Source organism: Podarcis pityusensis, assembly GCF_964106645.2.
Source record: "Podarcis pityusensis genome assembly, chromosome: 8".
In the NCBI taxonomy this organism is placed as follows: Eukaryota; Metazoa; Chordata; class Lepidosauria; order Squamata; family Lacertidae; genus Podarcis; species Podarcis pityusensis.
Window position 1 is genome coordinate 63,821,093 of NC_138033.1, and position 17,961 is coordinate 63,839,053.

At 47.0% G+C, this 17,961-nt stretch overlaps 1 protein-coding gene across 4 annotated transcripts in view; it reads right to left on the minus strand.

Annotated features, from left to right (window-relative positions):
* Window positions 1-774: 774 nt before the first annotated feature.
* The window catches only part of CHD5 (chromodomain helicase DNA binding protein 5), a 66,005-nt gene continuing 48,818 nt past the window's right edge, over window positions 775-17,961 (minus strand). For 3 of the 4 annotated variants that reach the window (XM_081017110.1, XM_081017109.1, XM_081017108.1), the window contains 10 exons: window positions 17,670-17,799; window positions 17,002-17,100; window positions 15,127-15,261; window positions 13,996-14,104; window positions 11,736-11,868; window positions 10,860-11,055; window positions 8,788-8,951; window positions 7,977-8,091; window positions 7,757-7,807; window positions 775-4,146 (listed from right to left, as the gene is read on the minus strand). In XM_081017110.1, the coding sequence (XP_080873236.1) occupies window positions 7,800-7,807; window positions 7,977-8,091; window positions 8,788-8,951; window positions 10,860-11,055; window positions 11,736-11,868; window positions 13,996-14,104; window positions 15,127-15,261; window positions 17,002-17,100; window positions 17,670-17,799 (1,089 nt within the window). In that variant the 3' untranslated portion in view covers window positions 775-4,146; window positions 7,757-7,799. The remainder of the gene's footprint in view (window positions 4,147-7,756; window positions 7,808-7,976; window positions 8,092-8,787; window positions 8,952-10,859; window positions 11,056-11,735; window positions 11,869-13,995; window positions 14,105-15,126; window positions 15,262-17,001; window positions 17,101-17,669; window positions 17,800-17,961) is intronic. The other variant, XM_081017111.1, reaches the window with a different exon arrangement.

Genomic DNA, 17,961 nt, shown 5'->3' on the forward strand with positions numbered 1-17,961 from the left:
TTTTACTGCATGGCTGAGATTCCTTCCACACAGGCACACCATTGAGCAAGATACTCTGCTGCAGCTGGAAGCAGCAGTTTGGCCCAGAGGAAGCAGACTGGACGCCACAACGGTCCCACTGTTCGCAGCCTTGATGGACTGTGATCGGAACAGGTTGTGTGTGCGGAGGGGGTGTAACTGCACTTGCTGATAGTTTTCTATATGCAAGGATGCACACAGGAGAAACATTCCACCTATGCAAGCCTGAACGTGCTTGGGCTCAAGTCCTGCTTGCAGGTTTCCCACAGCCATGTGGTTGGCCACTATGAGAACAGGAGGCTGGATAAGATGGGCCATTGGCCTGATCCAAAAGGGTGGTTCTTATGTTCTTACGGTGGCAATGTATCTTCTAGCTTAGGCTAAGAAGCTTTGTAGTTTTGGGTGTATGCATTTTGTCCCAAATATTCCCCAAATCCCCAAGTGACCTTTAAAAATAATAATAATAAAGAAAACCTTTTTCCCCCCTTATTGAGTAACAGAGTCCTTATATTGCTATTTTATTAATCTTGAACAAATCTGGAAACTGTACTTTTGCGTGGATTGTTTAGAATCCTGTCCTGAGCCAAACCCAGCCCCTCAGGGTCACTTGAATCATGATGGTTGACTCTAGACTCCTCATTCCTTACAATGACAAATGTCATGTCAAAAGTGTTTCTGTAAATGTGCCTCTTCCCATCTTCCAAACAATAGAAGCTTGGTGGGACCCAGGAGGAGAACCAGCCAGCCATTCCCACAGGTTTCCTTTTTCAAATGATTTATTAAAACACAAAAATTTAAAAAAAACAAAAAGCAGGGGAAAAAAACCTTTGAGACACTCACAGAATTCAAAGGGGTGGGGAGACACAGTTTGTGGCATTATAAACTTGCCAGAAAGGCCACCCAAGGGTGGGGAGAGCACTGCTTTGATGTCCCACTTGCTGGTATCACAGAAATAAAAACACAGGAGCAATATGACAAAGTAGCTTGGAACGCTTTTCTCATTACCCCACAACCCGTGTTAGGAAATCTAACTGGTCTCACCTGCATTTATGCTCCCAGCTTAAGAGCCAGACTTTCTACTCAGATAGGGGAGGAGGGGGAAAGTGGGGTCCTTAAAAAAGAGTTGAGACACCCTTGGCAAAGCCAAGGGGAAATGGTCACGGCAGGCAGGTGGTGGGGACTTGGGGTGGGTGGAACCAGCAAAAGAAACTCAGGGGAAGATCCCAGCAGACTCTAAAGCTCACTGGTTTTTGGACTGCAAAACCGATCACCTTACTATATGGATATGCTGCTCAGAGCAATGAAATGCTGGCTTGTTGTCAATCCTACACATGAGCAACCTAGAGGCAGGCCTCTCTTTATCCATTTGCCTGTATTCCTAAGACCCAAGTTCATTAATGGTACAGAGCAAAAACCACACTTCTAGCCACTGTTTGGCAAGCAGGAAGAGTCAATGCTAAAACTAGTAAATCCAATGACCAGGAAGAGGGAAAATGGGGTGCTTTCCATTCTGGCCAACCCCAACATCAGAGGGTCTCCAGATCTTGTAGGACTCCCAACTTCCAGCAGCCAGCAAGCATATCAGAAGTCCAGCAATGGCCAACCCCTCACCTGGGCATGGTTTGCTAAGGCTGACATGGGGCTTCCAGATGTCAGAGTTCAGAAAGATCTAGGAGTCTAATAAGGCATCCTGAGCTGCTCACAGGAAACTATTCTGGGCTTCTCCACATTCTGCCTTTCTCTCCTGGCATTGCACTTGTGTGTAGCATGAGGAACTAAACTCCCACCCTCACTTAATCGAATGGAGCTGGAGAAGCTTTGTCGTCAGGGAATAGCTTCGGTTCATCTGTTAAAACAATTGCCCAATAACTGAGTGTTGTGCTCATGCGCTGAAAAGGATGAGTGTGCAACCTTCTCTGAACAGCACAGTGGGGAAATAAATAGCAGGAAAGCATCCGAAATGGGGGGTAGGGGGACATTCAAAATAGCAGGGACTTGAGGCACACATCCTAGGATCATCCACTGGGTGCCTGCAATACTCACGTAACCCACCAAAAATGCATACGAAGGCGCTACTTGTTGGGGAAATACTGGTTTTTGTCATGGGCACAGATCAGTACTCATCAAAGGCAGAGTCCTCCTTCAATGGCAGACCCAAGTAGGAGATGGAACCATTCCCTGGTCCTCACCATATGGAGCCACAGGCACAATAACCCCAAACACCTTGGTCCGCAGGCTACTCAAAGGGTCAGGATTGCCCTGAGGAGGTATCTCCACAGCTTGAAACCCTGGGGCCTTAGAAGAAGCCAGCAGATGCAAAGAAAGGCACTGCCCCTTTAAATGGCCAGATGCAGCTTTCAAGGGGCATGGGGGGGGCTTTACTTAAAGGAATACTAAGCCCTGGTTATAAAGGTTGCTCCAAGACATTGCTAAGACCTATGGCCTATGTCAGCTGCAGGATTGCTGACCATGGTCTTCAAACCCACAGGTTGACTGCTCTCCATGGTGCTGAACTTGCCTTGCCTTCCTGTTTGCCTGGAACCCTGGGGCAACTGATCTCTTCTTCACTTCGGCCATCACCTATCCAGGGCAGAGGGCATTCTCCATAGATCAGGGCACATTTTGGGGATTTAGACAACAGGGGCATGGGGACACTGACACATTCTGTATGAGCTAGTGAAGGCTTGGTAAAAAGGAAGGCATCCAGGCCCTTTGAACAAATTGCTCAAGCATATACAGGTGGAAAGGGACCAAGCCCAGATTACACTCTGGAAGAGCTATATACAGCTGTCTTCATTTTATGGGAAAGACCAGAGTGGTCATGGCAAGGGGTGGACCGACGAAATCAAATCAACAATTCTGGATTGATGTTTTCATATCTGGGCGCTTGTAGATTCACTTTGGGATGCGTCCCCCTTGTCTCCTCACCCTGGTTTTTGCTCAGGGGCACTGAGGACTTTCTACTGTGTGGTGGTTCACATCCCAATGCACATTAATGCATCTCCTTTTAAGTTTGATCAAGGTACACCCAAGCCTGGTTCACACATGCACATTCATCACTGAATAGCAGAACAGCTCATGAGGCCTTCGTTGCATTGCTTGGGAATGAGCATTCACAAACCCCAAAGACGGAACTTTTGCACCACCACAACTCTTTTTGGTGCAGTCAAATTTACCTGCCGGTCACTGAGCAGAGGGAAATCAAGCAACAGATGCACACGTGTGAGATGGGCCTTGAAGAGGACATGCTTGGTGCTTTCATATCCCTCATTACTGGGGCCAATTAAAAACCACATTGCTTGACCCTTGCAAAGCCTTCAATCTTTTACACTGTGACCATTAGCCAAACAACATTAAACACTTTGAAGTCCCACTGATTTCAATGGGACAGAGAGTTAACTGAACAATTAACTCCTGCAGAAAGCGACGGGAGTCTTTGGCTGGACAGAGACCTTGGTGTCCATATTTTCTTTTTGAACCTCAGTTGGCTTTTTCGTTTAAATGCAGGTTGCATCCTCAGTCTCAGACATGTTATCTGGATTGAGCACAACCACAGTTCAGACCCTCCTCAACACACAGCAGCAGCATTCAGTCTACCCAACCTGGCCTGTTCAACGTCTGAGCTCAGAGAGTGAGCTTGTACCTTTTCCAAGCACAGGCCAAACAGGCATTAGCAAGGTTCTCCACTTGAGTCATGACTGCCACACATCTTGGGGGGGGGGAGAGAAATAGCACACTGGCACCTGCTCCCAGTCTCTCAATCAGCTGCGTATGAAAGGGGGACAGCATCCAGGCGAAAAACTGAAGAATCCATTTGTAATCCAGCCAACAAACCTTTCAAGTCCTCGATAAGAAAGTGCGAAAGAAAAACCCAAGATACAAGGAAGTGAAAATCTTGCTGTCTCAAGGAAGTTTGTGAAATGGCCCAAGGGATGCGGGGGGTTGTCCTTGTTTTGAAGAACACTTTGAGATGTGAACACAGCAAGCCCAGAGCCACCAAGACTGGCCTTCAATCTTCGATGCAGATGACATCGCAATGCTGTCCCTTGCAGTCTAAGGTTGCACCATCTTTCAGGGGCTCGAGGACATTTTTATCCAGGTGGCTCAAGGGCGGTCCATTGGGTGTTGCTGAAAGGACAAAAATGGTGGGATTATGTTCCGAGGACTGAGTTCAGCCTGGATGGCTCAGTTGGTTAGAGTGTGGTCCTCATAACAGGTTTGATCCCTGTATGGGACAGATGCATTGCAGGGGGTTGGGCTGAGATGTTCCTCAGGGTCCCTTCCAACTCTATGATTCTATGAGGTACTTCCATCATGAGCCAGGGTCAATTTGTAAATTAGACATGTGGCCTGACCAATGCCATTTTTAAAAGCAGGGAAGCCAGTATGGACCACAATATTTCAAACCCTGTTAAGGAGATGCCTTATCTCTGACTAGAGACCCATATGGAATGCATTTGCAGCAGTCAAATCCCAAAGATGCAAAAAGGCATGCTTGGAGCTACATTTGGGATTGCAGCCTTCTCATGTGATGCAAGGGAAAGGCATACCTGGTGACACACAGAGGACATGGAGATGGCCAAGGCCAGTGAAGGTGAGTGGTGGTATTGCCTTGCACTCCCCAAATTACCTGAATGGCAGTTAGAACAGGCACACCACAAGGAACTTTGACCTTTCTGCATGGGCAGTCAGCTTCCCAATGAACATGCAAGCACTTTCAACAAGCCTTTCAGGCTGGCTCAATGGATGGCCCAGTGCAAGGGTGGTCAACCTGGCATTCAAGGGCACAACAGTTCCCTTGAGGTACTCTGCTGCCACCCAGGGAGCTTCTGGAAGCCCCCTCCCCACTCACACCCACCTCGGTCAGGAAAGTAGATAGAGCTGAAGCAGAAAGTTGGGAAAGAAGCTCTTTCCCACTTCCTCTTTTAGGTCTATGTGCATTTCGAAGCTCCAATTAATTCAGATTCAACCTGGATCCCTTGGACAAATGAAGTGTGCTTCTGAATGCTAGTTACTGGAAACCACATGAGGGGAGAGGGCTTTTGTGATCAGATCCTGCTTGCTGGTTTCCTTTTGGGGCATCTGCTTGGTCACTATGAGAAAGCCACTCCCGACATAAGGAGGGGGGGTTGCAGGCTCACGCCCCCATCTACATTCTCGCGGGGCTGACTCAGGGATTCCCGGGTTCATTAATATTCATTACTCACTGCGCCAGCCAATCGGCTGGCGGTGGGGGCGGGCTTACTAGGGGGCATTTAAGGTCGGGGCAGCCCTGGCTCGCCCCTTTTCTTCCCTTTCAGCAGCTGCTTTTGGGGCATCTGCTTGGTCACTATGAGAACAGGATGCTAGACTAGATGGACCTGATCCAGCGGGATCTTCTTACGTTCTTGTGAAACAAGTGAGGACCTGGAAGGTTGCTTCCCCAAACTCTTCACTGGAAGTCTGGACCTAAAGATAGAAGCAACACCTGTGCTGTCATCAATGAGAGTCCGCTTAAGAGGCAGGCAGTAGCTGCCATGTGGAGGCCATTGGAAGCCGTGTGGGGAAACTGGGTTTCTGCCCAATCCTGAAGACTCTCAGGAGCAGCAAACTGGGCTGAGGGTGACATTCCTCTTATATTCCAGGCAGCACCTGCTTCCCCCTTAGGAAGAACCTATTTTTGGCCAGTTTCCTGGTTCCACAGAGTGGTTCTTGTGATAAACCACAGAACTGGGCCCAATGGTGGATGGACCATCTGCCAATTCCTTTCCTTAAAATTTGAAAAAGGGTAATTATTCATAAAATTTTAGGACTGAAGAGTTGGAAGGTACCCCAAGGGTCATCTAGTCCAACCCCCTGCCATGCACCCTGGGCCAACAACATCTGTTGAGTTCTTAAGAAGCATTGGGGGGGGCACCTACAGAATGCATCACAATTTAAGGTTGAATTATAGCACCAAAGACTTCTGAATGCTAGTCATGAATTAAGAGGAAAGGTCCTCTTGTTGATCAGGAATTGAGCAGGGAGTAAGAATAAATGTGCAGTGAAAATATCGAACAAAAATGGATTGTATTAGGTTAAATGGCTTGCCAAGAAATGTGTATATTACTAAATACTGCAGAAAATGTGTATATTAGTAAAATGCATGAGGACTTTTTAAGACTGGAAAAAAATTAGAAACTGAAATAATCTGAAATCGACAGATTCATTGGTCCTTGCTCTTGAGTATTTTCACAACAAATATACACCAGCAACACAGCGTACTTAACTGTCACAGCTCCCCAAATAAAGAAACTCAGGAATTGTGGTTTGCTAAGGATACTGACAATTCCCCATTTGAGATCCACTGTTTGTTAAATAACTTCATCTTCCTGAGGAGAAGCAAAAGCTCTTTGATTAGTCTGATGTGCAGATTCTCTTTCTTGGCCAAAGCTATCTCACCAGGTTGTCATGAGGATTAAGATGAGTAGCCCCAAGTAAACCACCATTTTGGGCCCCGGGTTTCAAACCTAATCCATTTAATTTTTTCACCCCCAAAATGGCATCTCTCTATGAAGATTCTCAGAAGAAAGCCAGCTCCTCTAGTGATCTATTCACTAGAGGAGAGCAGAATGTAGTGTTGTTAAAGTGTCAGAATAGCACTTGCAATGCCCTGGGTTCAAATCCCCACTCAGCCACCTGAGCTGAACCTACCTGCAGGGCTGTTTGTGAGGGGAGTAAATGGTTAAGTCCCCCTCTCAGGTTCATTGCAAGAGATGAGTTTAATAGAGAAATAAAGAAGGGATATGAACTTAATAGAAAGAAATAAGACTAGAGAAAGAAAACATTTTAAAAGCTACTGAGGCTTGAAAGGGCAAGGCTGTTAAAATAGGGTGATGATTAAAAGGTGGAGGCAACTCCCAGTAAAGGCCATTTTGCAGTGCAGGTGTCAGGATCCAGAGAGCTCTTGGGAGAGACAGGTCCAGGAGGCTGGAAGAGGTGAGGTCTGAGACTCAGGATATCTGGGCAAGTGACCTCTAAGCTTCAATCCATGCAAAGAATGGAAGGGAGCAAGTTTGGGGGGCAGGCAGTTCTGCAAGAGGGAAAAGAGGGGGGTGCTTAAGAGTTCCAAAGAAGAGAGAATTTCAGCAGGCGCATCAGCTATCCCTAGTCAGCTATTCCTGCATGCTCTCCCTGCTGAAATCTCTCCCCCCCCCCAACTCTTAAAGGAGAAGCACTGACCTATTTTGCATCTGCCCACCCAGGTGCTGTTGCTGATCAAGGTCCCTAAGGTTGGATCTCCTATTGAACCTATTGGCTGGTGGAAGATGGCTATAGTTAATTGGGCAAAATGTTTTTAAAATGATTATTTTTATTGCATTGTGATTTTATTTTTGTACTAACCAGAAAAAGTACATGTTGAGCACATGCTTTCTTAAAAAAAAAATCCTTTTAACAGAGGAATGCCTTTTGTTTCAGGTGCTTTTTGACTCCCTACAAATTCAACTGGCTAAGCATAATTAAGGGATTGTTGTGCTGTAGAACCTTTTGCATGTTTACTCTGAAGACTTGCTGTGTTAACTGGGGATTGCGCCATAGAAAGCACCCTTAGAATTACAGCGTAAAGCTCAGGGGACTGTCAGGTGACAACGCAAACCCCAAAGGTTGCAAGTTTGCCACCTGCAGGAAGACTAAGCCGGTCACAGCCAGCCACCCCCACCCTGCCCAAAGACAGAATGACAGAACACAGTTTATCAGAGAGTAATAAGCGTGGCCTTACCTCTCGTAGCAATGAGAACTGCAGAGGAAACTCTTGCAAACGGCTAAATATCTATTGATAAGAGAGAAAACAGCTGGCTTGCCCAATGCCCTTTTGTTTTTTGACTCATGGCCCCCACTTTAAAATTTGTACTCTTAAGAGAAGAGAGAGAGAGAGAGAGAGAGAGAGAGAGAGAGAGAGAGAGAGAAGAGGGGGGCAGCTGAAAGGAACCTCAACTCACCCGTCACGTAAGGTCCCAAGGGCATCTGACTGTAGTTGACAATTCCACCTGGTCCTGGACCACGGAAGTTTGGGCCAAAGTTGTTGCTGTAGATCTGGGAGGAGCCAAAAGAGGCCTGGAGAGGGTGGAGTTGGGGAAGAGCTTTATTTGAAAACACAAACCAACCCCATCCCCAAAGGCTCTTGGTGGATAACATTTAGAAACAAACAAACCATCAATATTACAATGATTATTTTTTTAACTGCTGGTGATTGATGCTGTGTACAAAATAACTTTAGCAAAAGAACAACCCTCTGCCCCATGGAATTTATAATCTCAATTTCAAATGGGGTGGGGTTGCAAGTAAGGGAAGATGAGAAATAGGCTTGAACTGCTACAGGGTCAGCTGAATTGCAATTGCATCCCTAACAGATATATGGTTTGGAATAATAATAATATAATAATAATAATTTATTATTTATACCCTGCCCATCTGGCTGGGCTTCCCCAGCCACTCTAAATATTCCAAAATTCCAACAAAATATTAAAATACAATAATGCATCAAACATTAAAAGCTTCCCTAAACAGGACTGCCTTCAGATGTCTTCTAAAAGTCTGGTAGTTGTTGTTCTCTTTGACATCTGGAATGCAATTGCATCCCAAATGGATAAATGGTTTGTCTCCTTTCTTTACCACTGCACACAGAACATCTGGCCACACACAAAAAACCCAAGGCCCACCCCCCCATTAGTGGGGAAAGGCTTTCTAGAGAAAACAGGAGCGCATTCTGGGTGTGCTGATGCACTAATGCCTTTGAACGCTGCCTCTAACCTGCTGGATGCTGGGGTCGCTCCCCCGGTTTGTCAGCCGGCTCAGGATGCTTCTCTCAGACATCTGGAGGCGAGCGGCCACAGGTGGGATGCGGGAAAGCATGGAGGGCAACCGAGTCACATCGGCTTTCATGTCGCTCAGCAGCTCTTCCAGCTGGTTTAGGACTGCAAGACAGTTGGGCACCTGTGAGCCCCAGACACCTGTACCCAACCCATCTGGCAACACCGCAGATTTTTCCTTCTGTGTAACTTAGGCTGCCATTTCTTATATTTTATTTCAGTACGTGCCATCATAGGAAATCCATTACCTGTGGGTGCATCTGGCAAAGCACAGCGCAGCCCATGAAAACCTATCCCATGATAAAATTGTTAGTGCTTTTTTAATGCAACAGCATTTATAAAAATTAAAATAAATTAAATCGTTTATTGTTTTCCTGATCTATACAGAAAAGTGAGCCTGGTGGGCCGATTATGGGATCAGATTCTGAGAGAGAATTGTAACCAATGGGATGCCCAAAAAGCTATGAAAGTCCATGGCACAGAATTGTAAAGTTGGAAGGTACCCCCCCTGATCTATGCAGGAATCATAGCTCAAGAATCCCTGAAAGACGGCCATCCAACCTCTGTTGAAAAACCTCCAATGAAGGGGAGTCCACCACCTTCTGAGGAGCTGCATTCCACTGTTGAGCAGCTTTTGCCGTCAGAAAGTTCTTCCTAATGTCTAATCGAAATCTCCTTTCTTACAATTTGAGTCCATTGGTTTGGGTCCTGCGCTCTGGGGCAGGAGGAAACAAGCTTGCTCCATCTTCCATGGGACAGCCCTTCCAATATTTGAAGATGGATTCGTATCCCCTTTTCTGGTCTAAACATCCCCAACTTCCAATCCCCGTGAGGCCTGGTTTCCATCTTGGCCGCCCTCTCTGCGGAGAGAGATGAGTCATACACCTTTTGGGGGTGTTCTTACAGTGCAAACTCTCCCCTCCTTCCCACACCCACAACACGCACAGAGTTATATTTACTGATTGCAGACATTTAAATTCCAGTTGTTGTTGTTGCTGCTACTGCTGTTGTTGTTGATCCGAGTAGTTCATTTTGCCAGTGCTCCCACAGCACAGCTGATAGTGTGAGTTCAGGTTCCCTTAGAACCTGAAAAAGCTCTTTCCTCTCTTAGCCACTGTGGAGGTGACACTCCACCTGTGCTGAGGCAAACCTCGCACCATGCATGCAACAGTGTGCCAAGGAGCATTGCGCCCACGCTCCCTGACCTTTTGCCTTCTTGGCTAGCAAACAGGGTTTTCCCCTGTCCATCTGTCCTCTCACAGATTTGGTTACTAGACATAATGCTTGGCTGCAGCATGACCGGGGATGCAGATGTAATCAAGTATTAAGGAAAACATTGCTAACACGTGTATTTGCTAATGCTGGAAATGTGCTTAGATGGAAATACATCATGTTCAGAGTGGTTTCACTACTGTTTCCAATTGTTGACTTCTGCTAATAAAAGGAGCCTCTACAGAACTACGGGACTACGGAACTCTACGGGACGTGGGTTAAACCACAGAGCCTAGGGCTTGCTGATCAGAAGGTCAGCGGTTCGAATCCCCATGACGGGGTGAGCTCCCGTTGCTCGGTCCCTGCTCCTGCCAACCTAGCAGTTCAAAAGCACATCAAAGTGCAAGTAGATAAATAGGTACCACTCCGGCGGGAAGGTAAACGGCATTTCCGTGTGCTGCTCTGGTCCGCCAGAAGCGGCTTAGTCATGCTGGCCACATGACCCGGAAGCTGTACGCCGGCTCCCTCGGCCAATAAAGCGAGATGAGCGCCGCAACCCCAGAGTCGGCCACGACTGGACCTAATGGTCAGGGGTCCCTTTACCTTTTTACTAGAGAACTAGCTGGCAGCCTGCTTGGAGCATGCTTACCAGTGTGCTTCTGCATAACTCACCTGCCTTCAACCTCCTGTCGTCCTCGTTATTCCTACAGCCACCACTCTCCCAACTGGCATGGGAGAAGCAGGCGAGGTGGAGGGAGTCAAGGGAGCAGGGAAAGCGGTCCCTTTTCGGGAAACACCCACCTTTATGAAGGACGGCGTTTGCGGGCTTGTTCCCCGCCAGGGACTCTTTGGAGAGGTGCTGGTGGCTCTCAGCAAGGCACTCCACTTCAGCCAAGCGGGCGTTCAAGGCCATGGCCGGGTGATTGGGGTCCTGGGTCATGTTGAGGTATGCTGCCCGGCGGAGCTGCTCCTCAATCACCAGCGCCTGCTCCAGCAACTGCAAAGAGGATAAGAGGAGCAGTGCCGTTAACCTTGCAGAATCCTCCAAGATGCATAGATGGCCTCTGACACAGATAGCAGCAGCCAAGGAGCAGCAGAATGGGTGAAACTTGGACCAGGAGAACATAAGCACAGCCCGCTGGATCAGGCCAGTGGCCCATCTAGTCCAACATCCTGTTCTCACAGTGGCCAAGCAGGTTCCCTAATGGAAAACCCACAAGCAGGAGCCCAAAGAGTGCTCTTGCTTCCTGCAACTGGCATTGAGAAGCATTGCTGCTACTGTGGAGGCAGAGCATAGCCATCATGCCTAGTCGCCATTGATAGCCTTATCCTTTCAATATCCCATTACACAGGGGGATGTGGAGACAGCCTGCAGAGATTTAAAACATCAATTTAAATTGTGTCTGTTTGCACCAGGAGCGAGGACATCTGGGGACCCTTCAGGCTGTGTTACATCCTCAATTGAATCATTCTGGCCAGGGCTGATGGGAGTTGGGAGTCCAGCAACATTTGCAGGGCTACAAATGCTCCCCGCTCCTAGTTTACATCAGTCCACCCTGAAAGGTACACTGCCTCTGTCCGTGGAAGCTCGTCTTTGATACTGCGGCTGAGACCTGGTGATAGGTTTTATCCTCTGCAAACATGGTCGCTCTCGAACGGGTATTTCTGGAAACCCACCTTGAACCGCCGTGCCAGGAACTTGTTCTTCATCTCCAAGTAGTTACCCTTGTGGATCTCCGACTTGAAGGGCTCGTTCAGGATTACATAATGCGGGTCGTTCTGGATGTCTTGCCAGCGCGCGTAGCCGTGACTTAGGCAGCAGGGGAGAAGCATTAAGGGAACAACAGAACCATCTGGCATCTGAAACATCTCCATTCATTCACTCATTCATTCATTCCTGCCTTTTTCCCTGACAGAGACTCAAGGTGGATTACAGATAACATAGAAACAGGGAGGGGTAATTTAAAGAAACAATCAAACATTAATACAGCTACAAATAATAACAATAAAAACATCACAGTACCATCCCTTTCCTTAAAAGTAGTCAGTTCCCAAAAGCCTGTTGGAAAAAGAAAGTCTTCACCTGTTAACAGAAGGACAGCAAGGTGGGAGCCAGTCTGGCTTCTTTAGGAAGACAGTTTCAGAGTCTGGGAACAGCCAACAAAAAGAAAGACGTCTTTTCCCAGTCTTAAATTTGGTTTGCCCCATTTCCACTTCAGCTTGGGCAATTTTCACAGAAGATTATCCCAGAGAATCTTCATGCACATTCCTCTTAACGGAATGCGTTTTTGCATGTTCACTGATATTTCATTTATTTCAAATAAATTGATTGTAAAAAAAAAAAAACACATCAGGGCAGTTTACCGAAAAGATAAAGCAATAAAATGACCACTAAATTTTTTTAACAACAATAATTTCATTTTTTTAAAAAAGTTACAATAACAATAGACTAATGAAAACAGATTAAAACTTGCATCACCTTTCTAAACCTCAAGGCAGACTTGCCTAAAACAAAAATGATTTTAGCAGGCACCGAAAAGAATAGAGTGAAGGTGTCCGTCTGATCTCAATAGGCAGGGGGTTCCAAAGTGTATGTGCCACCACACTAAAGGATTGATTTCTTACAAATATGGAATGGGTATTATGTGGCAGCTATAACAGGGCCAGATCTGCTGAGGAAAAAACTGTGCTTCTGCATGAACTTGCCCCTGTTATATGCTTTTTTTGTATGCATTTGTTTTCATCACAAAATCCAGTAATAATAAGGATTTGTATGCTGCCCATCTGGCTCAGTCCCCAGTGCCATCTCCTGGTAGGGCTGCGTAGGACCCTTCCTGTCAGAGTAGACAACATTGAGCCAGATGGACCAATGGTCTGACTCAGATTGGGCAGCTGCCTAGGTTGTTATATCTCTGTGTATGCAGCTTGGCCGAATAAGTGTGAACTGCCCTTTGGATTTCACACTTCTCTCTGTTTTGAGCCCTCAGCTCAAGAAATACACCAAAATGCACATTTCAGGATTAAGTACCTTTGGAAATGTGCACACAAGATAAAATAGAGATCTGAGTATGAATCTGTGTGCATTTTTAAAACAAAACATAATAATAAGCCCACATTAATGCAGAAACAGGGTGGGACCAACTTATACGTGCAAAATGGACATGGGCCAGGAACAGGGAAGGGCCGTAGCTCAGTGGGATAGAGCATCTGCGTCACATACAGAAGGTTCCAGGTTCGATTCCCGACAGCGCCTCCAGGTAGGGCTAGGAGTGACCTCTGCCTGAAACCCTGGAGAGCAATAAGTAACCAAACAAACCCTGTGTTGCAAAGAGAACGTCAGCAATGTCTAGGCAACACGATGACCATGTACATACGCAATAGACAATCTTTATAGAATTCCTTCAAACCATAACAAGTACAAAATGAAATCTTTAGGTTCAAAGTCTCTGAAAATCTTTAAATGAAGTGAGGTACCAGACTTCATACGATGAAAGACAAACTGTGAAGCTTTGTGTATTTGGCAAATATGATGTCCAGCACTGAACAGTGATTCTGGATATTGACTACTGTTTCATAGAATTCTTCGTCAGCTTGGTGGGAGGATATAGAATTGCTTCATAAACTGAAAATAAAAAGCTTCACAGCTTGTCTTTCATCTTACGAAGTCCGGTTCCTCGCTTCATATAAAGATTTTCAGAGACTTTGAATCTAAAGTACTTGTTATGGTTTGAAGGAATTCTATAAAGATTGTCTATTGGGTATGTACATGGTCATCGTGTTGCCTAGACATTGCTGATAAAACCCTGGAGAGCTGCTGCTGCCAGTCAGTGTAGGCAATACTGAGAAAGATGGAGCAATGGTCTGACTCGGCAGGAGGCAGCTGAAGGAAACCACTGCCGCATCCACCCCCGACTTCCCATAACCACGCCAAGGATACGTGACGATTCCTGCCAGGAGCCAGTAATCGTGCCTCCGGTGCCAGATGTCGTAAATCTTCCCCGAGGAGACAGCCGCCCTCTCCTCGTTCTGCCACAGCGTGTGCAGTTCTGTAAAGCGAGAGCGGAGAGATGCTGCGTTTCAGGCGCCACACCAGCTGTGGACTGGAATGTCAAGAGGAGGCTTAATAATGCTTGACATTTCCACAGCCCTTGTGGGTAGGAAGCCTTGCACAAACTCTCGAAGGGAGGCCGCTGTTATTAACTCCACAGGGAGCCCAGTGACAGCAGGCTGCCCAGGAGTCCAGGCAACCAAGCCAAGAAATTCTTGCGGTTCCTGCATTGCATGGGGGTTGGGCTAGATGGGCCTTAAGGGTCCCTTCCCTACATTTCTATGCGGGTTGCCAGGGCTCTGCCTTACCTCTGATCCTGTGTTATGGCTCTGTGTGAATTCATCATCATCATTATTATTACTATTTTTATTACCAATATTATTGATATTAATATTGAACAGTTATTTATATAGCGCCATCAATGTACACAGCTCTGTACGCAATTGAAATAAGAAAATCTACCCCACAGGGTGTACAATCTAAGACAACAAATCCCAAACAGTAAAAATCAGTAGTTTGAAATGCACAATTCCCAATGCATAGCAGAATTATGTACACTTAGAGGATGTTGCCTGTCGCATCTCTGCATAACTCACTGCTCTGTCCTTCCCTCCTCCTCCCAGTTAGAGGGCAAGCAATTCTGCCATGTCTCTGCATCAGCCACTCCCTGTGCAGGGCACGGCAGAATTATCTGCCCTCAGAGGAGGTTGCCTGCTGTGTCTCTGCCCAGCTTGCTGCCCTAGCTTTGCATCCTTCCTCTCAGCCTCTGCTTGGGGAAGGTAATGCATCATATGCGACTGGATCAGAATTGCCCTCTCCTTCTGAGGAGAGCGCTGCTCGCTGTGTCTCTGTATAAGTCACTGCTCTGAGCTTCCCAACCTCCAACCAAAAATATGGGGCTGAGATGGTAACAATGAAGCATGCCTCCAGTCTTAACCAATGAAGGAACAGAGCTTGAGCCACCAGGATCTCACAGGGGGAGGCTGGCTTTCCAGGAGGTTGGGGCCTGCTCGCGTGTACCTGTGAAGCCCCCATCAGCGATGTTGAACATGAATCGGATCCCACTCTTGTCATCCTTCTTCCCATCCTCCTCCTCCTCCTTTTCTCCATTCTGCTGAGCCTCTGACAGCTCCTTTTCTTCTGCCTTGGCATCATCTGCTTAGCAAAACACAGGGGCACCCCATCACAAGAACATACTAAGAACATACTAAGGACCTTATGGGTCATGCCAATGGCCCATCCTGTCCAGCACCCCATTCTCACAGTGACAACCAGGGGGAATTCATTTTTATAAATGCTGTATTAGGTTAAGGTCCGGTTAATTACAATAACTTTTCTTTTGTTCTGTTTTGTTTTCTACATGGGTACTCTTCTTCTGCTTCCTCTTCCTCTGTCTTACTCTGCACACTTGTCGTTATGTATGTTTTATTTTTCAATAAAGAAAAGCATAAAAAGAGGGTGAATTGGAGGGGGATTGCTTAACAATGCAGACCAAATGAAATCTTTAGGGAGACCAGAGTCATGCAGGGGTTCCATATAACGATGGCTAGTTGCTGCTAAATTAATAATATCCCAAGTAAAGTGGATGGAATCCATCAAGTCTGCCTGTCCTAGCACTGGCTCTCTGCAGGGTAATCCCTCATTGCTAATCAAAAGTGACTCATTAATTGCTGGGGGCGGAGAACAGTAGCCAACCAGATGCCCATGAATGGAAACCACAAGCAGCAGCTGAGCACAAGAGCCCCCTCCTTCCCCACACTGTGGTTTCCAGCAACTGAGATTCAGAAACATCCTCTGACACTGGAGGCACTGCATAGCCATGATGGCTGGTTCCCATTGATTGCCTTATTCTCCCCGATGAATTTGACCAGCCCTCTTCAAAAGCCATCCAAGCTGGCAGCCTTGGCAGCCACACACTTGGTGTGATGGAACAGGTTCTCCAGAGCAGGGGTGCCAAGTTGAATAAAACATTGTAGGGGCTCAGGTGAGTCCCACCTCACATAATCGATCACATGGCACAGTGCACACACACACCATTTGAATGGGTATGCCCAACAACTTTGTGGGAGCCCATCTCCCTCAAATATTTTATAGTGGGGACTGAAGCCCTCACGGCCCCTAAAAGTTGCCTCCTATGCTCCAGAGTGAGCTTGGCATTCAAGCCATGCCCAGCTGGAAGAAGATGCCCTGATTTTATCCTGGCAAACCTCATCTAGGGGCCCCAAGTGCAGCAGGGACCTCTGTCTGCCCACGTTGCAGTTGTAACAGTGGGGTATTTAAGAAACCTTTCAGAACACTTGCGCAGGACAGAAAGCAAATCGATCCTGAAAAATCAAGGATTTCTTGGTCCAGTATATCTGAAGGAGCGTCTCAACGCCCATCATTCTACCCGGACACTGAGGTCCAGCGCTGAGGGCATTCTGGCGGTTCCCTCGCTGCTAGAAGCCAAATTACAGGGAACCAGGCAGAGGGCCTTCTCGGTAGTGGCACCCGCCCTGTGGAATGCCCTCCCACCAGATGTCAAAGAGAACAACAACTACCAGACTTTTAGAAAGCATCTGAAGGCAGCCCTGTTTAGGGAAGCTTTTAATGTTTGATGCATTACTGTATTTTAATATTTTGTTGGAAGCCACCCAGAGTGGCTGGGGAAGCCCAGGCAGATGCATGGGGTATAAATAATATGTTGTTGATGATGATTTTGGAGGAAATTGAGCAAGTTCCTGGCCCTCAAGAAGCTGGTGGGGAGGAGCCCAAGCAGGATCTGCAGTAGTGGCCAAAGGGACAGCCACAGGACACAGCCCTTTTGACCCTTGATATGAGAAACAAAGGAAAAGTTACATTTGCTTATGACTGTGCATGCTGAGCTGGGTAAAAGCTGAAGAGGGGACTTCTTACCTGACTTGGGTTCTTTACTGCTTCCTTTACAAGGGCTGGCGTTTGATTCCGACTTTGCGGCTGGCTTTTCATTCTCCTGGGAGGCCTCATCTGCAGGAGCTGGGCAGGGTGGGGGGTAGGCAGGGAGGAGGGGAAGGAAGCAAAGCCTCGCATCAGCCAACAAGGAGATGAATGCAGCTTTGCATCAGGAATGGGCACCTGGGGCAGTGGGGATAATATGGCCCTCTTTGGGGCCTTACTGTCTCGTCCCAAATATAATAATAGCCTCATCTTCCGCTTTTAAAACCATGCAAGTTGTTGGCCATCACTGCCTCCAGTGGAAGTGAGTTCCATAGATTAGCTATGTGCTGTGTGGTCATATAATATAGCCCCTCATCCTATGGATGTGCACACTATGATGCGAGGCAGCTTTATTTACACTACTTTTTATTGCACCCTATTATTCACATTTAGATAATTCTACGTGCTTTCTTTCTTAGTGCTGGTCATTGACAATAAAGATTTGCTTTGAATGTTCCTCACACTGGCTCACTATTCCAGGTACAAAATAACATCAAGCGAACTAGAGCAGGGTCCGGTTTGATGGGTCGTTCTGAGGCACCGGTCAACCCCCAAAACCCATTGCTCTTGCACTGTCACCTCCCCACGGCATCTCATCAGCCCCACACCTTTTGCTGGCTGCTCGGGGACAGGCTCTGCCCTCTCGCCCTCTTCAATGCTCTCTTCGCCCGGTTTTGCTTGTCCCACCACAATTTCCTCCTTCTCGTCCTTCTCCGTTTTCTCTCTGTTCACCGGCACCTTAACATAAAGCAGAGTTTCCATCACCTCTGGCTCTTTCCAATATGAATTTGTCTAATCCTGATGGGGGCTGTTGAAAGGTAGACTGCGGTCTGTGGGTCAGTGCCCTATTCGCCCTAGCGGATCAGCCCCACTGCTCTTTCTACCCTTCTGTTTTCTTCT